Source organism: Carassius gibelio, chromosome A14 (genome assembly GCF_023724105.1).
Source record: "Carassius gibelio isolate Cgi1373 ecotype wild population from Czech Republic chromosome A14, carGib1.2-hapl.c, whole genome shotgun sequence".
Lineage (NCBI taxonomy): Eukaryota > Metazoa > Chordata > Actinopteri > Cypriniformes > Cyprinidae > Carassius > Carassius gibelio.
In genome coordinates, this window is record NC_068384.1 from 24191058 (window position 1) to 24210532 (window position 19475).

The window sequence follows — 19475 nt, forward strand, 5'->3', positions numbered from 1 at the left end:
TTTCACCCCCCCTTTAAGCATTGGTAGTGAAAGCAGCTACCTGCATCCCTTCCCTTCTAATATCAAAATATGGAAATGCTAACATATCTTTAAGTTTTCAGTAAACTTTATAATAAGTAAAAATACTGTTTGCTAACAGTTAAATGACAATTAACTAAAGATTAATTAACTATCAATTTACCATTTATTAATGATTGTTATTATAAAGTGTTACCATCTTTTCTTTCTCCCTCAAGGTGCTTTAATTAAATTTCTCAGCCCTCACGCTCTTCCTAAGGATACCTCCACTGATGAAGGTAAAGTGAATTTCTCTAGCTTAGTTAGCAACTATGGTTTTGGGAAACGCACCCCTGAGCTGTTAATAGTGACCTCTTTCAATATGCTAACAGTAAAATGGTAAAACGTACTTCACAGGTAATTTCAGATTTTTTTTCCCAGCTACACCATCAACTTCATCCTCAACATCAACAGATGCATCACTTCTCAGTGCTGATGTTTCCTCTATATAGCCAAGGTACCACAAGCTCTATAATTATAGCTGATATCCTGCACAGCCCAGAGTTTAAACTGATAAGTGTTTGCTGTCATATTATTAGAAAAAAAAACAGTCCAAATCAATATTGAATTCCCACCAAACTATTTTTTCAAGCAGTATTTGCACTGTAAACCTTTTTTATTTATATAAAGTGTGGGTGAACTTAAACTGTATGGCTATGCTGTGGTTGCTGTAGGCTTTGCGTGTGTGTGGGGGGTCGGGGGGCCTCTATGTCCATTTTGCTTGGGGCCCCCAAATTCCTTCAAACGGCCCTGGGCGTGGTCACTGATCAGCGATGATCAGCAGTGCCAGCTGGTTTCAATTGTTTGTTACCTATAGAAGTTCAGTAACTTGTGTTTCATGTTGTCAGATCGTTGCCTGAGTCTTCCTGTTATCGTCGTTTGTTCCTGGATCTTCACTCAGCACTGGATTACCGAGCACCGTCGCGAGGATTACACACACCGGGATTCAAGGGATCATCACGGGACCGAGCACCACCATCTGTTGTCCACCGAAGTCCCTGCGTCACCATTCTATCAGCCTTGTGTCCGCCCACCTGTGTTTCCTGTGATTCGTTGAGTATATCTGACTCTTGTGCTGTTTGTCAATAAACACGCCTTGCAATTACATCCTGTCTCTGTCTTACGTAAAACAGCTAGTCCAAAATGCAGCAGCAAGAGTTCTTACTATAACCTGGAAGTATGACCATATTAGCCCGGTCCTGTCCACACTGCACTGGCTCCCTATCAAACATTGTATAGATTTTAAAATATTGCTTATTACTTATAAAGCCCTGAATGGTTTAGCACCTCAGTATTTGAATGGGCTCCTGTTACATTATAATCCTCTACGTCTGCTACGTTCTCAAAACTCTTGAGAAATGTTATAATAGCTAGAATATCAAAATCAACTGCGGGCGGCAGATCCTTTTCCTATTTGGCAACTAAACTCAGGAGGCAGACACACTCTTGCAGTTTAAATCTAGATTAAAGACCCATCTATTTAACCTGGCTTCCACATAACATACTAATATGCTTTTAATATCCAAATCCATTAAAGAATTTTTAGGCTCCATTAATTAGGTAAACCGGAACCGGAAACACTTCCCATAACACCTGATGTACTTGCTACATCATTAGAAGAATGGCATCTACGCTAATATTAGTCTGTTCCTCTCTTATTCCAAGGTCACCGTAGCCACCAGATCCAGTCTGTGTCCAGATCAGAGGATAACTGCAGTCACCCGGATCCATTACGTATCCAGACCAGATGGTGGATCAGCACCAAGAAAGGACCTCTACATCCCTGAAAGACAGCTGAGACCAGGACAACTAGAGCCCCAGATACAGATCCCCTGTAAAGACCTTGTCTCAGAGGATCACCAGGAAAAGACCACAGGAAAAGACCACAGGAAAAGATTCTTCTGCACAATCTGACTTTGCTGCAGCCTGGAATTGAACTACTGGTTTCGTCTGGTCAGAGGGGAACTGGCCCCCCAAATGAGCCTGTTTCTCCCAAAGTTTTTTTCTCCATTCTGTCATCGATGGAGTTTCGGTTCCTTGCCGCTGTCGCCTCTGGCTTGCTTAGTTGGGGTCAATTCATCGTTGACTTTATTGCAAATAAATGCACACTGAACAGAGATGTCATCACAGAATTCAATGATGAACTGCCTTTACAGTTTTTTTTATTCGCTTAGGTACTATTTTCACAAGCAAGGTGTACATTTTCACAACTCATAGTACTAATATCACATCAGATCATCAAAAGTGCACTTTTTTCAAACATTTCAGCATATTTTCGATAGTGTTAGTACAATACACAAAACCACAAAGTATCCTTTTCACTACACAAAATAAGTGTTTCATCTTAATAAATGTTTCATTCACACTAACCACCTTTCATAAATCTCTTACTATCAAACTTTTGATTTTCATCTCTTCTCATTCAGTTTAATACATTTGTCTATTATTTAATCCAACTGATCTTAATGGTTAATCACTGAACCGTTTGGTAAACCTATAGATTTTAAATTGGTTTGTCAGGAATATACAGTATATGGATTTTTTTAACTACAGAAATAAAAATGCGTGTTTGTACGGACATATAAATTATGTCCAAGTGCCTGGACAACGTGGAGGAAACATCTCCATGTGCACAGCTTTTGCTGAAGATGGTGTTGTAGGACGTAGGCCATTACTTGGCTCCTATAATGCTGCACATCTTATTGAGTTCCTCAATTAAATTGAGCCAGCCTGTCAAGGTGAAGGGGCCACCTATGTAACTGTGTGGGACAATGTCAGGTTCCACCATGCAGAGGTAGTTCAAGCATGGTTTCAGGCCCATCCCCGATTCATGACCCTCTACCTGCCTCCATACTCTCCCTTCCTCAACCCTATTGAGGAATTTTTTTCAGCATGGAGGTGGAAGGTCTATGATCGCCAACCCCTTGAGCGTGCTACCCTCCTTCAGGCCATGGATGATGCATTTGATGACATTAGTGTAGACCAATGTCAAGCATGCACGCCAAAAGGTTTTTTCCAAGGTGCTTGAACAATGATAACATTCATTGTGATGTGGATGAGAATCTATGGCCAAATGCTCAAGACAGGTTTGATCCAAATTAATGTAATGTGTGCACTAAATGTTTTGTTTTCTTCTCATTTAGTTAAATTTAATTATAGAAAATATACCTATGTTACCATTATATCTGAAAAATAAAAACTAATTTGCCCAAATTATTGTCTTCATTGATCCTTCACTTGATTACACATAGGATGGATATTTTGGAAATGATAGATTATGTAAATGTTGGGTAATGTATTAAATATACTGGTATATAAAAGTGTATTGCCTAATGTGAAAACTGTGTAATCTGTCTTTTATAGTACTGTAGCATATTAATTTCAGCACTTCTAAGGCCGATTTGAAACCAATATCTTGCATTGTTTGCTGTTGGATGAACTGAATGTTAAAAGTACTAAACTGAATGAAGATTATACTGTTGTGTTTCTGTGATTAAACCAAATGTTCTCATTACATATTACAATAATCTTGTGTTTGAAACAATGATTATATGGAATGAAAACATGTGCAACTGAATGAAAGCATGAGATCAGGTTTTGAAAGAATGACTAGCTGTGTTACAAGTGTGATCAGTTTGGATTTTTGTACTAAGAGTTTTGAAAATGTACACCTTATTTGTGAAAATAGTACCAAAGCGAATAAAAAAACTGTAACTATCATTTTGCATTATTGACACACTGTTTTTCTAATGAATGTTGTTCAGTTGCTTGGACGCAATGTATTTTGTTTAAAGCGCTATATAAATAAAGGTGACTTGACTTGACTGTGTATCTTAATATTTAAGACTACAGTTTATTGTCATGCACATTATTTTGCGTTCTATATTTAATTCTACAATATAATATTTTTTTAATATTTTATTATTTTAACTCTTATTTTATTCTTACATAGCTATATTTATGTATTTTCATCTTTGTTGTTTTTCTTTAATAATTGCACTATCCATGGAGCGGACCTGATTCACATTTCACTGCTGGTTAAATATGCTATATATAATTTTGTATGTGACAAATAAAAATCTTGAATCTTGAATAATGTTCTTTTTAGCATGTTATATGACCCCTTTAGAGTAACCAAGCCACATTATGAACACAGAGACACCTAATCCTCAAGAACATCTTGTGCGCATCAGACAAGGAGATGAATGGAAGACTTTATCTGCCCTAACCAAGGGGAACACAACCAGCTTTTGTTGGGGACCTGAAGCAGAGTTGACCTTCAGCAAACTCAAAAGCCATTTTACTTCAGCACCTATTGTTATTCTCCCAAACCCAGATAAACCCTTCATCATGGAGGTTGATGCTTCATATTGTACATACTGTAGGTGTTGGAGCTGTGCTGTCCCAAAGAGGGAAGGACAACAAGCTGCATCCATATGCATTCCTTTCCCACTGCCTTACACTGAGTGAGAGGAACTACTATGTAGTCTAGGTAGTTAATTTATCGCTTGAAGTGTGGAGGCATTGGCTTGAGGGGACCAAACACCCATTCCAAGTACTCAATGTCCACAAAAAACTGGAATGCATTCAGCAAGCTAAGTGGACTCAACCCCAGCCATGCACGTTGGACCTTATTTTTCAACCAATTCCAGTTCATCTTATCTTACCGACCCGGCTTTAAAACCTAAAGCCTGATGCGCTGTCCCGAGTACATGTAAAAACTCCTCAGGAAGATGTGATTAATGTTTGTCCCTAAAGCTGTCTGCTCCCAGGTCCTCCAGTGGGGACAATCCTCTCGTCTCACTTGAAATCCTGGTACTTCTCACTCTCTTGAGTTCCTCCAAAGATGATTTTGGTGGCCAACTATCAAGGAGGATGTGACAACATTGGTAAATACCTGCCCCACTTGCAACCAAAGAAAAGTCTCTGACCGTATATCTTAGGGGCTCTTGCACCAACTTTCCATAACTCATAGACCTTGATCTCATCTTTTATGGATTTCACCATTGGACGTCCTCTGTCACAAAGCAAAACCACTATTATGGTCTTAGCTGATAGATTCTCCAAGGCCGCTCGATTTATTCCTCTGCCCGAACTTCCCACCGCTAAAGAAACTACTGAATTGGTTATAAACCACGTCTTTCGAGTCTTTGGCATCCCACTAGATATAGTCTCTGATAAAGGACCCTAAATTTACTCCTGATTCTGGCAAGCATTTTGTCAATCTCTTGGGGGCTACAGTGAGTCTATCTTCTGGATTCCACCCAGAAGTCCAATGAGCAAACGGAGAGGCTTAACCAAGATCTTGAGACTACTCTGAGGTGTATGCGACTAACAACCCATCCTCTTGGTAACACACTAATACTCTCAAGACCACAAGACCACAGGAAACAGATGATTCTTCTGCACAAACTGACTTTGCTGCAGCCTGGAATTGAACTGGTTGGTTTTGCCTGGCCAGAGGAGAACTGGCCCCCCGACTGAGCCTGTTTTCTGCCAAGATTTTTTCTTTTTTCTGTCACTGATGGATTTTTGTTCCTATCTAAACTGAACTGAGCTGTATGACATCTTGTTATATATTTAGCTGACTTTTGTTCTTATATTATACCAAATGTTTAAATCCAGAGAAATAAGCAATTTTAAGTAGTGACACGGTCTATAGTGTCATTTTGTTGCCTGGCAATGACATCATAATCCGTCGATTTAGTTTCGGTTTTATTTGATAAAAAACATGGAAACACCAAAGACGCTGTAATGTCTTATGCATTTTATTATACAGGTGACGACCATACATAGAGTAGCATTATAACAGAACTTTCAAATGTATCTAGTATGATAAAACAGCGCTGCTTTACACATACTTATGACCGGAAGGAGAGAAAGCGATCGACTGTGGCATAATAAAGTCGCCTCATTTCACTTCGATGAACCATGAACATGATTTCTGCCCGAGTCCCGTTGGATTGCATCGGCTGTGTGGATGCAGACGACAACTTTATGGGAAGTCGTGGCCTAGTGGTTAGAGAGTTTGACTCCTAACCCTAGGGTAGTGAGTCTGAGTCTCGGGCCGGCTATACCATGACTTATGTGCCCTCAAGCAAGGCACTGAAGCCAGAATAAATGGCTGCCCACTGCTATGGGTGTGTGCTCATGGTTTGTTTGTGTGCACTTTGGATGGGTTAAATGCAGAGCACGAATTCTGAGTATTGGTCACCATACTTGGCTGTTTGTCATGTCACTTAACTTCACTCCTATGATTCCACACTCAGTCAGGGAGTCAACAAAATACACTTTTTTTGTTGCTTGTTTGGTTTAAATATGCGCCCTCTAGTGGCGAAACCTTACATATTGTGCCTTTAATGATTAGCTAATATACTTAAAGCTGCAGTCGGTAACTTTTGACGCTGTTAATAAACAGAACTGCTTGCATCTTGTGGAAGAAGATCATAGCCGGATCTACTTCTCTCTGTTTATGTCTATGAAGAATCACAAAGGTACTGGGTTACTCCGCCGCGGTACCCCCGAAGCAATCTAAAATAGTCTGAATATAAACACTTATTTTAGGTGTACCCTAGTGATTCAGGACAGGCTAAAAACACGGTTTGGAAAATGGATTCATGGTGTACTCACTTATTATATATATTTTGTAAATTTTGAACACAAAAAAAGTTACGGACCGCAGCTCTGATTGGTTGTTTTCTTACCGGGAGCGATGTATTTTCTGCAAGTGGCAATAGGACACTGGGAGGAGCCAGAGGAGCTTGATTTTTTCACAGATTATCTGTCTCACATTCTGCTGTCAGGACATAATGACAGGTTTAACAAATATGTAAAAAATAAATTTTTACAAAAGTTACCTACTGCAGCTTTAAAATAAATGATTGATTCAAATATTCATATATTTATATATAAAATTAAAACAGCAAAATTATTTTTTAAAGAAAGTCTTATAACAATATCTTGTTGAAAAATAAGAAAGACTTCTGATGAATAATTCAAACAGATATATTTACATCACTAGAACAAGAGGGAAGAAAACTTGGCTAATGGAAACATCAAAATGGAAATGAAGAGATACAAACAAAATGTCCTTAATTTCTTTAGTATCTGCATGATAGCTTTATTAGAGAGTGAAGAAAATATCCCTGTTATTATCAGAATAATGTCTTGATTTCTTGACTAAGCCAAATATAAGAAATGCATTTTTTTGTTGCAATGTATATAGACCAAGGCCTATATCATGTTTCTTAGCATGCACCAATTAATCCCCATTAATATGAAATCAAAGCTAAATGATGCAGAAAAAGCAAGCATTTTGCTAAACATTTGAAAGTCTGTCTTACTTGTGATTTAAATATGATCTATTGACACATGGTCAGCTCACTTTGAACTAGAAAGATTGAGTTGCCTACACGCCAACTTGAAAAAGATTTATGTAAAACATTAAGCAGCTCACAGTGTGAGTGATCACTTCTCATCAACAGCACTTCTCATTTACTCTACCCAGATGTGATGATGACATGACAAAAAAAAAAGATCCAAACTAGCAGTACCTGGCTCCACTGCACACAGCAAAACATTTGAAGGATGATTGACCTGTGCAAGTGTATTTTCTGCCAAAACACATCCCATAGACACAGCTGGATGGCACCAAGGAATGAGCCTAATCAGAGACACTTGGAAAGTATCTGATAGCTGACTTACATGGGGCTTAGAGATATTAAGGCAACACTCTGAAATCATCCAGCATAACCCAAAGGTTAATTGCTTAATTGGCATGATGGGGTGATAGGAGATCTGTGTGCCAGATCTTTTCCATATGGATACACATTTCTTTCACAAGGATGCTGTGTGTAACAGTCTTGTATAGGCGCTGAATGTTAACCTGTCAGCATGATATATGACTAGAGTAATACATAAGCAGTTATCAGGGGTTAACCACTAGGCAGAGACAGATGAGAGCACATACTGTGTCACTTGTTTGTAATTTAAAGCATGCCACAATAGATACTAGATGTGTGCAGTGTTTAAACTCCTTACTGATCTTTTTTGGTGTTGGATACAAAAAACAACCAGAGGCAAAATACATTCCTGTATTAAAATTGCACCAAATTCTTCACAGTGGCCTGCTCATGTCAACCAAAATTGAATTTTAGACCATATTTATTAATTGAAAAACTGCTTACTACCAGCTTATTACACGGCTCTGTGGAATACTTGATTCGGACTGGTCTGTTACAAGGTATGTTATCTTTCGGTAAAAGCTGATAGCACAGGCTCATCCTGGCATATTCAGCATATTCTCTTGCTAGGAACAGTTTTTCTTGGTGGAAGCTTTGCGTTTGTAATAGAATATTAAAACTAAATTCAATAAAATTTGTACAATTATTTAATTATGTCATCCTGGTATCACAGACTTGCTCTCACGTTTCATACAAAAGCAGCTGCTGCCATTTTTGCCATTTTACTATGTTCATAGAACACCTATTTGTATATCATGCTGATAGTATTTAAATCTGTAAATTATGTCCATAATACTTATCTGTATAGTTATTGTACATTTTGTAGACCTTGTATATTCTGTACTTACTGCTTATTGCACTTCTGGTTAGATGCTAACTGCATTTCGTTGCCTTGTACCTTACATGTGCAATGAAAATAAAGTTGAATTTAATCTAATCTAATTTTTGCATACTTTTTTTTCTTAAATCAATATTTTTTGTTGCCTTAACTATTTATGTGGTGAAATGTTGTATAATTAGTGGTATGACTGCATGGCATCCCTTAAATTTTCATCTACTTGCCACTTGCTAGCAACTACTGTCTTATTCACTTTACGGTTATTCTGCGATGACAACAAGCTGGATGTACATTATCCATTACTTAAAGAGCCTGACCAACTTTAAGCCAACCAACTAAACCACTTTAAATCAGGTTGTGCTATTTTTTTTTCAGCAGGGTAATTGGGAACCTAGGCTCATTGGAAGAATGTGCAGATGACAATATTCATTGAATATATTATGTTGCTTTTTTTTTTTTTTTTTTTGCAACATTTGCAAAAAACACATTTGCAGAAACAACCATGTGATTTTTGCTTGCTTCTGCAGGTCTTAGGACTTCATCAAGTGTCGATGACTATTTTATTTTAATTTAATGTCGCAAGTGTAATGCTCTACCAGGTGGGTGTCACTGGCTGTCCAGTATAAAGCGCACAATGAAGGAGTCCAATAAAATAATTTTGAAAAATCCACAAGGAGAACAGAACAACCAAACGGGCACAAAACAATAGCAGACAAGGATCTGAGGAAAACACAGGGCTTAAATACATGGAGAAGGTAATCAAGATAAACAGAACAGGTGTGGAGCCAATTAACAACTAAGGACAGGACATAAATTTGATATTTTGCATCCTCCAGGGAAGGTGAGTCCTATCGCCGACAAGTCCAACTGAGGAGAGAGGGTGGGGGTTCAGGAGGCGGGCGTGGGCAGGCAAGAGGCAGGTTTTGGGAAAAGGGGACAGTTCATGGAGCCAGGGAGGAGCTCGGAGCAGAAGGAACCAGATGGAGGTCCATATAACTGCCTGGACAGCAGCCCATGGAGAAATCACCGGAAGGAGGAGCCATGGTGGAAAAGGAGCATAGGATGGAGATGGAGAGCGCACAGCCAGGGTGACACCTAAGTTCCGGAGGGCCAAGGTGGAGCAGATAGCTCAGAGGGCACAGATGGCTGAGGCAAAGACAGGGACCCAGAAGACAGCGGTGGAGCCAGAGCGACAGCCGTAGAAGTGAAGTCCCGAAGGATAGGCAGGTGGATGACTGACCAAGGCTGAGCTGGTGGGATGATGGGCCGCAGTGGAGATGAGATAGCCAGGAGCCAAGGAGGAGCTGATGGGTCTGAGGGCCGATGTGGAGTCCGGTTCTCGGAGGCTGGAGGTGGGGACAGGGGGTTCTCCAACCACGAGGTAGCTAGCAATTGGAGGTCCCGAAGCTCATCTGACACACCAGTTTTGGCATGCTGAGGGTGAGCTGAGGTATCTTTAGGGGTCAGGGAACACAGAGCCTATAGACTGGCTGGATGAGACAGAGGAGGAGGGAGTGGGAGGCTGGGCTGGACCCTCCTTGAGGCTGGAGATGAGGAGCTGGCTGATGAAGGAGAGCTGGGTTGGATGGGAGAAGCCAAGAATCCTTTTCATGTAAACAGTCAAATATTTCAGAGGCCAGCAGCAGAAGATGGACAGCTGGTAAATCCATTTTGAAAGGAAAAGGATAAAAACAATAAACAAAAGAAAGAAAAACACTGCAAAGATAATACTTTTCTACACATTTTGAGGGTCTGCTATTCTGTCACGGGCAATCCAGTATAAAGGGAACAATGAAGGAGTAGAGTCCAAGAAAGTAATTTTAATAAATCTGCAGGAAGAACAGAACAACCAAGTAGACACAAAACAATAGCAGACAAGGACTTGAGGAAAACACAGGGCTTAATTAAATACACGGGGAACGTAATAAAGATGTGAACAGAAAAGTTGCTGCGCTAATTAACAACCAAAGAAGCAAACTAGGAACTAATGCAGGGGGGAAGAAATACAGAGAAAACTTAATAAAAATTGAAGTTTACAAAGTGTACCACAGCATTTCAGAAAAGCCATAGGCTATATATAGAGCTGGTTATGTAAAGCAAACATTAAAATGTATTAGTTTACAAATCATGCACTATGAAGAGACATGTCCCCACTACTTTTTGCCAGGGTCGATTTGGTCCCTACCACTTTTTGAAAGTAATTGAAAAATATTGTGTGGAAGGTAAACATTAAAGGGTAAACAAGATCAACAAATAATTCTTTATAAAATAATTAGGTTGATTAAAAAAACATACCAAAAAACATTTGACTCCTTACACATGAATAACTTGTTGTCACGCTGTCTAGTCTCTGTTTCCCTGGGTGTCCACTAGTGGGTTCATTTCCCCTTAGGCACTAGAATTCCACTAGTCTTGTCCTTTCGTCACAGTAAATGCACTCCTGCTAATTGCACCTGGTGCCTTTACTTAATTGTCATTAGCCTCATAGTGCGAACTACGGGGGAGCTAGGGGAAGCTCGGCTCCCCTTAATAAGACATGGGCTCCCCTGTAAACGAGACATTTTAAATTTTGGGGAGTCTCAAAAAATACTACAATATTAATATTTTGAAGTGCAATTTCAGTTCTGCAATGTGATCATGATGGATTATTAAGTGTAAAATAGCAAAAATATTATTCATTCATGCATGACGGCGATTAAAACCTAATTTACTTCAATAAAGATTACTATACATGCTATTCTTATAATGAGCATCAAGGTGTGGGGGCGCTGCAAATTCCCCATTAGTACGTCATATATTCGTAGAAAAAAATAAACGTTGGAGGCCATTTATCACGCGCAAAGTCCATAATTCATTCTGCAGTTATAGCATCATAGCAATGATAGCAATGGTAAAAAGAAAACAAGGCAGTTTAATTAATTTTGGTTTTATTAAGAAATTGTGTAGTGATGACATTAATAGCACGACTGATTCACCTGCTGCAAACACTTATTAGACCTCCCGCCGCGCGCCCACTGTGACAACCAAGAAGCTGAAGAAAAGTTATCTCTCGCTGTAGATGGTAATAGCTTGTCAGAGGCCGGTGTAGCAGTCGATTCTGTTCCCCTCACTATTTCTGTTTCCCCTCGGGTTGCCAGGTCCGTGTAATAAACCCAACCAAATAGTTAATCAAACATTTCCCAAAGTAGCCTAAATTTCGCGGATTTGGCAACACTCCCGCGTGCAAACACACCGAACACACTTGGATGAAAGGAAAGCAAAAAGGATGAATTTCTTGCTACACTGCAACATAGTAAAATGATTCTCACACTCCGTTTATGTTCTATTTTTTTATTCACCTTGCAGTTGTTCGTTATTTTTGTTTTAAGTTTTAACATTTCAAGTTGAAAAACCTCTCGTCTTAAATTTATTTTCAAGTTTAGGATTTAGGACGGTATTTTGAACTATTTTACTTGCCGTGTATCCGGTCATGCTTCTTGCGCACGCTAGTTCTGATTGTACGTATATTATAGTAACTTGGCAACTACGCAAGAATTGTAGTATGTTTGCGTAAAGGGGAACAGACTTTCCGAGGGGAAACAGAATCGACTGCTATACCGGTCATGATCCTAACCCCTCTTGCTCCGAGTCCTCTCTCCCGTGAAACTGGAACAGCCAGCAGTGGAGAGACTGTAAGAAGCTGGGGTGAATCTCTTTTAAGGATGCAAAAAACCTTCTTCTGTCTGAAAAGTTACCTGGCACGCACTTGTTTGAGGAGTGGATTAATGGGAAAATAAGCAGCGCTGCTCAGAACAAGTTGCGAAGAAATATATATAAACAGGCTTTTTGTGGGTGGCTGTTTGTTTGCTGTTTGACCTATCAATTTGTGTCGATAAAGTATATACATATACAGTAATGCATATACAGTTGTAGCTGTTATGTATCTTTGTAAGTCATTGTAAGTCCTTTTTTGAGGCACTCGTGTCGCTTGTTTCCTGGCTTGTTTTCACGACGATTTGGAATTGGATCTCTCCCTCTCCTGTGTCTTACTGGGTCGCGATTGTCACAGAAGGACTCCATCAATTAGATCCAGCGGTATGTCGTTTGATGTTTCCCGTTCACCAGCCAGTTTGGTGAAGCAGAGAATTAAATATTTGAAATTGACCACCTTCCGCCAAGAGGGCAATGATGTGGGTGCCATGGCACAGGTGTTCTTGTCCCTGGCTGAGGGCATGGGTTATAATGATCTGGCACTAAAGGACTATTTTAATAGCAGGCTGGATAACCCGGTTCCTCAAAAGGAACTGGCTCAGCTAGACACATATGGGTTCTGGGAATTTGTGTGTTACTTACAGCATCGGCTTCCGTGGGATGCCCCAACCACTCCTGTCTCTTCCGGTGGGATGGCCGCCAGTCCAGTGCCACTGCACAAAAGTCTGCCAGCCCAGCGTCACAGCACAAGGTGGTCATCAGTCTAGCGCCACTGCCCAAGATGGCCGCCAGCCCAGCGCCACAGCACAAGGTGGTCACCAACCTAGCGCCACGATGCAAGATGGCCGCCAGCCCAGTGCCACAGCACAAGATGGCTGCCAGCCCAGCATCATGACGCAAGATGGCTGCCGGCCTAATGCCACTGCCCAAGATGGCCGCCGGTCTAGAGTCATGGCACAAGATGGCTGCTTGTCCAGCGCCTCTGTACAGGATGACAGTCACAATTGACCCTCCAGAGTCGAGTCAGGTTCCCGTTGACCTTCCAGAGTCGAGTCATGTTCCCGTTGACCTTCCAGAGTCGAGTCAGGTTCCCGTTGACCCTCCAGAGTCGAGTCAGGTTCCCGTTGACCTTCCAGAGTCAAGTCAGGTTCTTGTTGACCTTCCAGAGTCGAGTCAGGTGCCCGTTGACCTTCCAGAGTTGAGTCAGGTTCCTGTTGACCCTCCAGAGTCGAGTCAGGTGCTCGTGGACCCTCCAGAATTGAGTTAGGTGCTAGTTGACCATCCAGAGTCAGGGTTAGTCACGGTCGACCTTCCAGAGTCAGGGTTAGTCACCATTGACCTTCCAGAGTCAGGGCTAGTCACCGTTGACCCTCCAGAGTCAGGACTAGTCACCATTGACCTTCCAGAGTCAGGGATTGTCACCGTTGACCTTCCAGAGTCAAGTCAAGTCACTGGTGATCTTCAAGGACAGAGTCAAGTCACTGATGATCTTCAAGGACAGAGTCAAGTCACTGGTGATCTTCAAGAACAGAGTCAAGTCACCGCGGTTCTTCATGGGAGAATTCAAGTAACCAGTGATCTTCATGAACAAAGGCAAGTCACCAATGATCTTCATTAACAAAGGCAAGTCACCATTGATCTTCATGAACAAATGCAAGTCACCAATGATCTTCATGAACAAATGCAAGTCACCAATGATATTCATGAACCAAAACAAGTCACCAATAATCTTCATGAGCAGAGTCTAGTCAGCATTGATCTTCTGGAATCCAGTATAAACACCATGTGATGACATTGAGAAAACATGTTTTTTGACCTTGCATGCATATAACCTTGTTTAAGGAGTCTCATAAAACAATATTACCAACCTTAAAAATGGCATAATAGGGGCACTTCAATAGAAAAGCACCTTTTCATAAGGACTACAAAATCGAAAAAACACCATAGCTACATGTACTGCGCTAGACTAACTGAGACTTGTTATGGCACTTATATACCGTTGTTGTTCTTTTGTTGATCTGATTGCTTCTATTGTTCTCATTTGTATGTCACTTTGGATAAAAGCATCATGCTAAAATGATTATATGTAAATGTAAATCTAAAGCATATTACAAAATTGAGTAGGCGAGTTTTCCTTATATTTTTTTATTATTATTCATTTAAAAAATAATAATAACCTGTTTTGGTCAAATTTACTATTAATTGAAGGTCTCCAGACTGCGACCGACTAAATTTTATGAGCTTGATATCAGTGTGACCATTATTGTTCGGCATAAAAGCTGCCATTTCTGTTGCAGATGAGAAACATCAAACGACAACTCGTTTGAACTGCGCCGTGCTTTGAGAGCTGTAGAGCTGCAGCTGTAGAGCCTAGACGTGAATACTGATGGTTTTGCACGCTTATTCGTTTTTGTTAATAGACGTTTTGTAAGCTAGTTTGTCATTGAATCTTACTGTTTTATTGTTGCTGTGCTTTTTATTAAAAAATAACAATGAATTCATCTTTTTTTTTTCGTTTTGGTAAAATGTGTTTAAATGTTAGCATAACATACAATTATCTTTTATTGTAAAACCTGACAAAATTTCTAAATCGAAAGTGAAAGACAAAGCCGGGCTTATAACATAGCAAAAGAGGAACTCAAATTCACAAAATTCTAATCACAAATAATACTAATGATGAAAAAGATGTTTACCACTTTCGTTTCCATATAACTATAAACTATGATAAAATTTCATCAGCATGCATTGATTAATAGCATGTTGTAGCAAAAAAAAAAAAACATGATCGTGTGACCAACTGAGAAAGTTAGTCGTAAAAGTGCGACCATTGGGAAGAATGAGTCTGGAGCCCTGAATTGCCCAGCTCCCCCGTCAATGATCTAGCACCCCCTCAGCACCTGCGTTCAGTAGTATGCCTGTGGAAAACAGATAAATCATGCACTCAGGAGCAAAGAAAAGTAATTGTGGCACATTGGGGCATACATGCTGGATTGTAGTTCACTGGGGGACATATAACAGTGAAAAATAAAGCTTCTGAAGGTAGTATCGTGGCAAAAGTCTTTTCCCTTTTTTCTGAGGACGGAAACATGGAGCCTTTGATAGGCAAATGCATTTTTTGTCCTATCCAGTAAATTTCCTGTTTTCCTGCTCGGCTTTTCATTTCACAATTTCCTTTACATAACAGTGAAATATTAATTTGTTCTATCTATCTATCTATCTATCTATCTATATCTTTCTAATATCAATGGGGTCAGATTACATCATCCCAGTCAGACAGTGGGACACAGGACCTGAAATAACCATATGTACGTCCTACAACTGGAGGGCAGCTAGGCCATGGAACAGACCTCCTCCCTGGACTGAGGAGTCAGCATCCCACTGCTCCCCATGGAGGACATCGGTCAAGACCCGGGAGTGGATGTGCATGCACATTAAAACATGAGTGAAGGAGAAAAGGCTGGATGCTGTTCCTCTGTCCTCTAGAGCCAAGGCCAGGGACACGCTTTGATTCCACTGTCACACATCGGGAAAGGATGAGATCCAAAAATGTCCTTTCATGCATGTCTATCTGCCTACTTGTGGCCTTCCTATTTCCTGGCTGGGATTTGGGGTGAGGTCAGGATGTTGTGGGAGGGGAGACATCTGTGTGGGTTTCCTACATGTCGCTTTCTCACCCCTTACTTGTAATTCCTGTACATGGAGGCTGCCAGCAGGACACTGTCTTCTTTTCACTGCATCATTGTGTTTTCTGTCATCACTGTCATTCAGAAATTATTTTCCCCATTTAGATCTATGGGAAGAGCTGTTTCTACCGATCCTTAAACAGTAGGAGTCCTTGGAATTAATAAAAGCTCAACTGACAGTACAGTCAAATTAGTCACGATATTTAGAGTTGTCTCAGATTCCATGTGGGCCAGATCATTAGCGTAATCTGCTGATGCAATGATGCAGACACAGAAATGGGTATCAGAGATTAAGCATGTGAATATGGAATAGGTCAGTGGAGGCCAAGGAAATAGTGGCAGTCCTCTTTCCCATGAACCCTCACTGACCTCCAATGGCAGACCATGCCATATCGCTGACCACAGAAACCTAACACTTGTTACGCCTCATAGTGCACCATGAAATATTGCCATAGGCCATGAAGCTCACACCAGTTATGGTGACTCTGTGCTTAAACCAATAAGCTTCAGATTTTCCTCCACTGAGGCCCCTCAAGAAGGGTCTCAATATAAAATGAAAACACAGTATATAACCTGACGACAAGCCCTTTAAACACAAACCAAGAAACAGACTGAAAGTCTATCAGAATATTCTGCTTGTATAGTAAGTGATATAACAGAAGTGATTGCATGAAAAAAAGTTATGAAAAAGAGAAATAATCTCTGCAGCTCCTAAACAGGAAAATACATATTTTAAATAATAGCAAAAGTGATTCTATATAGTTTTTTTTGAAAACACTGACTAATGACCAACAAAGAAAATTAGCAATTAGCACACCTAATGTGAAACACATTGCTGAAAGTCTAAAATATGGAATATGGTTTTACAATTAGACCTTTAAAGAGCTGTTCAGTCACATTTCATATTATGAACATTCTGGAGAGCTAACAGGTGTTTGGAGTTTAATAAGTGGAATCTCTAGACTCAAGTAATTAGTTTCCATTACATGAAACACTACAGATACTGTTCTGAAGTCAATGTTGCAGCCAACAAATCTCTCAAGCTGATACTAATAAAAATAGGCTACATCAATTTTGCTCTAGAAGTCAACAAAAAGGAAATCGCAGGTAACATGGAAAGCTATGCTGCTTATAAGGATTTTAACAGTTTGGATTTTAGCACAGACACAGCACTTGTTATGACAAAGCAGTCAAACACAGGGTCATCAAACTGCCATATGGTTTTCATTTGTGTAATGTTTAAATGCAGACATCTATGAGTGGGGCTCTTATAGCTGTAGAGAAAGCTCATCTTTCTGCTAAAGTCTTCAACCGAGGTGCTGTAACCAGCCAACATGCTGAAGGAATTAGTTTTTCCACCTTTCTGATCTCACTAAATGCAGGGATGGGCAGCATTTCAAATACATTTATTTGAAATACAAAATACTATTTAATATTTAAATACATTTATAGTATTTTTGTAATTTCAAAATAAATAAAATACTTTATGCCAATCAACCTCTTTATTAGACTGCTGATTTCCTGTATTAACAAGTATACAAAAATACTAAAAACATGTATTAAATGTATTTAAATTTAAAATATATTTGACTTTTTCCAAAGGTATTTAAATACAAAATACAAAATAATATTTCAAATACATGTATTTCAAATACTGCCCATCCCTGACTACATGACACCAGCACTCACTGAGGCTTCTTATTGCTTTATTGGGGATTCACAGCAAAGTAACTTCTCATGTACCACTGCCATGAAACACAGATCTTTGGGACCTGTGCAAAGAATAGCCAGTTTTTGTTGTCTCAAACAGCTCACTATTATGATTGGCTGATACCTTACCCCCTGACTGGAGGGTCTGGTTTCAGAGGTGTTCTGCTGGAATAAAACTGTGTACATAAGAAATACCACAGCAAAAAATAATAATATAGAGGATATCCATAACCAGGAAATGCCAATGAAGATTAAAACTCAAAATAAAAACATGACCTTGTATCTGCAAAAAGGCACAAAAAAGAAAGAAAGAAAGAAAGAAAGAAAGAAAGAAAGAAAGAAAGAAAGAAAGAAAGAAAGAAATGATTGCTCAAAAGTAACAGTTCAAAAAATATCTGATGGTATGGCTCCTTTAAAGTTCCTTTAAAGTTGTCTTCTACCAGCAGAGCAGCCTGCAGCTTTAAACTAATGGAATAAACTCATCAAGACCAATTAAGAACCTCAATTGAACAGGCAAGAATAAAGAAAACTCCCTCTATTTATATATATATATATATATATATATATATATATATATATATATATATATATATATATATATATATATATATATATATATCATATACTTTCAACAATAAAAATTGTATCAAAACTGCAGACACTGCAAAGATTGTCTAAGTGAACATGAGAAGCAATTGCATTGGAACTGTAATGAAATATGCATAGCCTACTATTTATGCTCAATTAAGAAATAAAGATTGCACTAAAGTAACAATGTATAACCATTAAAAATGTGATTGATTGAATTGTCAATGCTTGAATTATACAAATTACTGAGTACATTTGTATTTGTGTCATTTGATTATAATTGGCATTAATAAGAGTTTTAAATAAAGAGAATATTTTAATAAAGATAATGGACTATAATAAAAAAGAGTTCATGAACATATGTTAACAAGTACTTAGACAAACCTGTTTGTAAACTTAGTTTTTACCGATTAGAACGCCACAAAATTGAAACCGTCACTTTAAAAGGAACTTTTCGCGCGCTATAAGTTTGACAGCTTCGTTAATCATAATGTGAACGTTCTACATTCTCTGCGTTTTTATAAATGCGAGCGTTCACATTTTTCTGCGTTCTATTAAAACGACAGATTTCGAATTGCTCGAAGTGTTTACAAAAATGCGTTCTCACCTGAGAAGAAGGCAATCCCAATCCAAATCCTACAGAAAAACGTAAAATCTCTCTTCATTTCCAGATTTCCAGTCCTCCGGGGTTTTAGATATTCTAGCAAACCCGCGTGTTTTCTGATGTAATTTAATAAAGCGAACAGAAGCACCTCAGATTCAGGTGAATCCCAAAGAAGCGTCTCTGAAAGAGGATGTGCCACAGGACGACTGGAATAAAACGCTCTTTTCCTGTTGAAATGAGAATCCTGAAGTTCTGAATGGATTTACAATCATTTCCTTTTCCTCTGACTCACTCATCTGCCGCTTTTCGTTCCCAAACGCCCGTGTCCTCCTCAGTGATAATACTATTGCTCCCCCAGTCTGAAGTGTCACATAAAGTGTCTGGACCCTGTGCTTTAAAGTTTAAAACTGACAATACATTTGCACATGGCACATATCAAAGGACCAGCAGTACATTTGTGTACTCTATAGTGGACATGTGCTGACAGCATTATACCACTGCTAAGTCTTAAAATACTGTTGTTGTTTTTTTGTTTTTTTTTGTTTGTTTGTTTGTTTGTTTTT

General features: G+C 39.3%; 1 protein-coding gene across 4 annotated transcripts in view; it reads right to left on the reverse strand.

Moving 5' to 3' along the window:
* LOC128026919 (vascular endothelial growth factor receptor 3) overlaps window positions 1–19208 on the reverse strand; it is a 77056-nt gene extending 57848 nt beyond the window's left edge. For 2 of the 4 annotated variants that reach the window (XM_052614192.1, XM_052614190.1), the window contains exon 1: window positions 18916–19206. In XM_052614192.1, the coding sequence (XP_052470152.1) occupies window positions 18916–18973 (58 nt within the window). In that variant the 5' untranslated portion in view covers window positions 18974–19206. Of the gene's footprint in view, window positions 1–18915 lie in introns of all 4 variants that reach the window. The other 2 variants (XM_052614191.1, XM_052614189.1) reach the window with 2 other exon arrangements.
* Window positions 19209–19475: the final 267 nt, after the last annotated feature.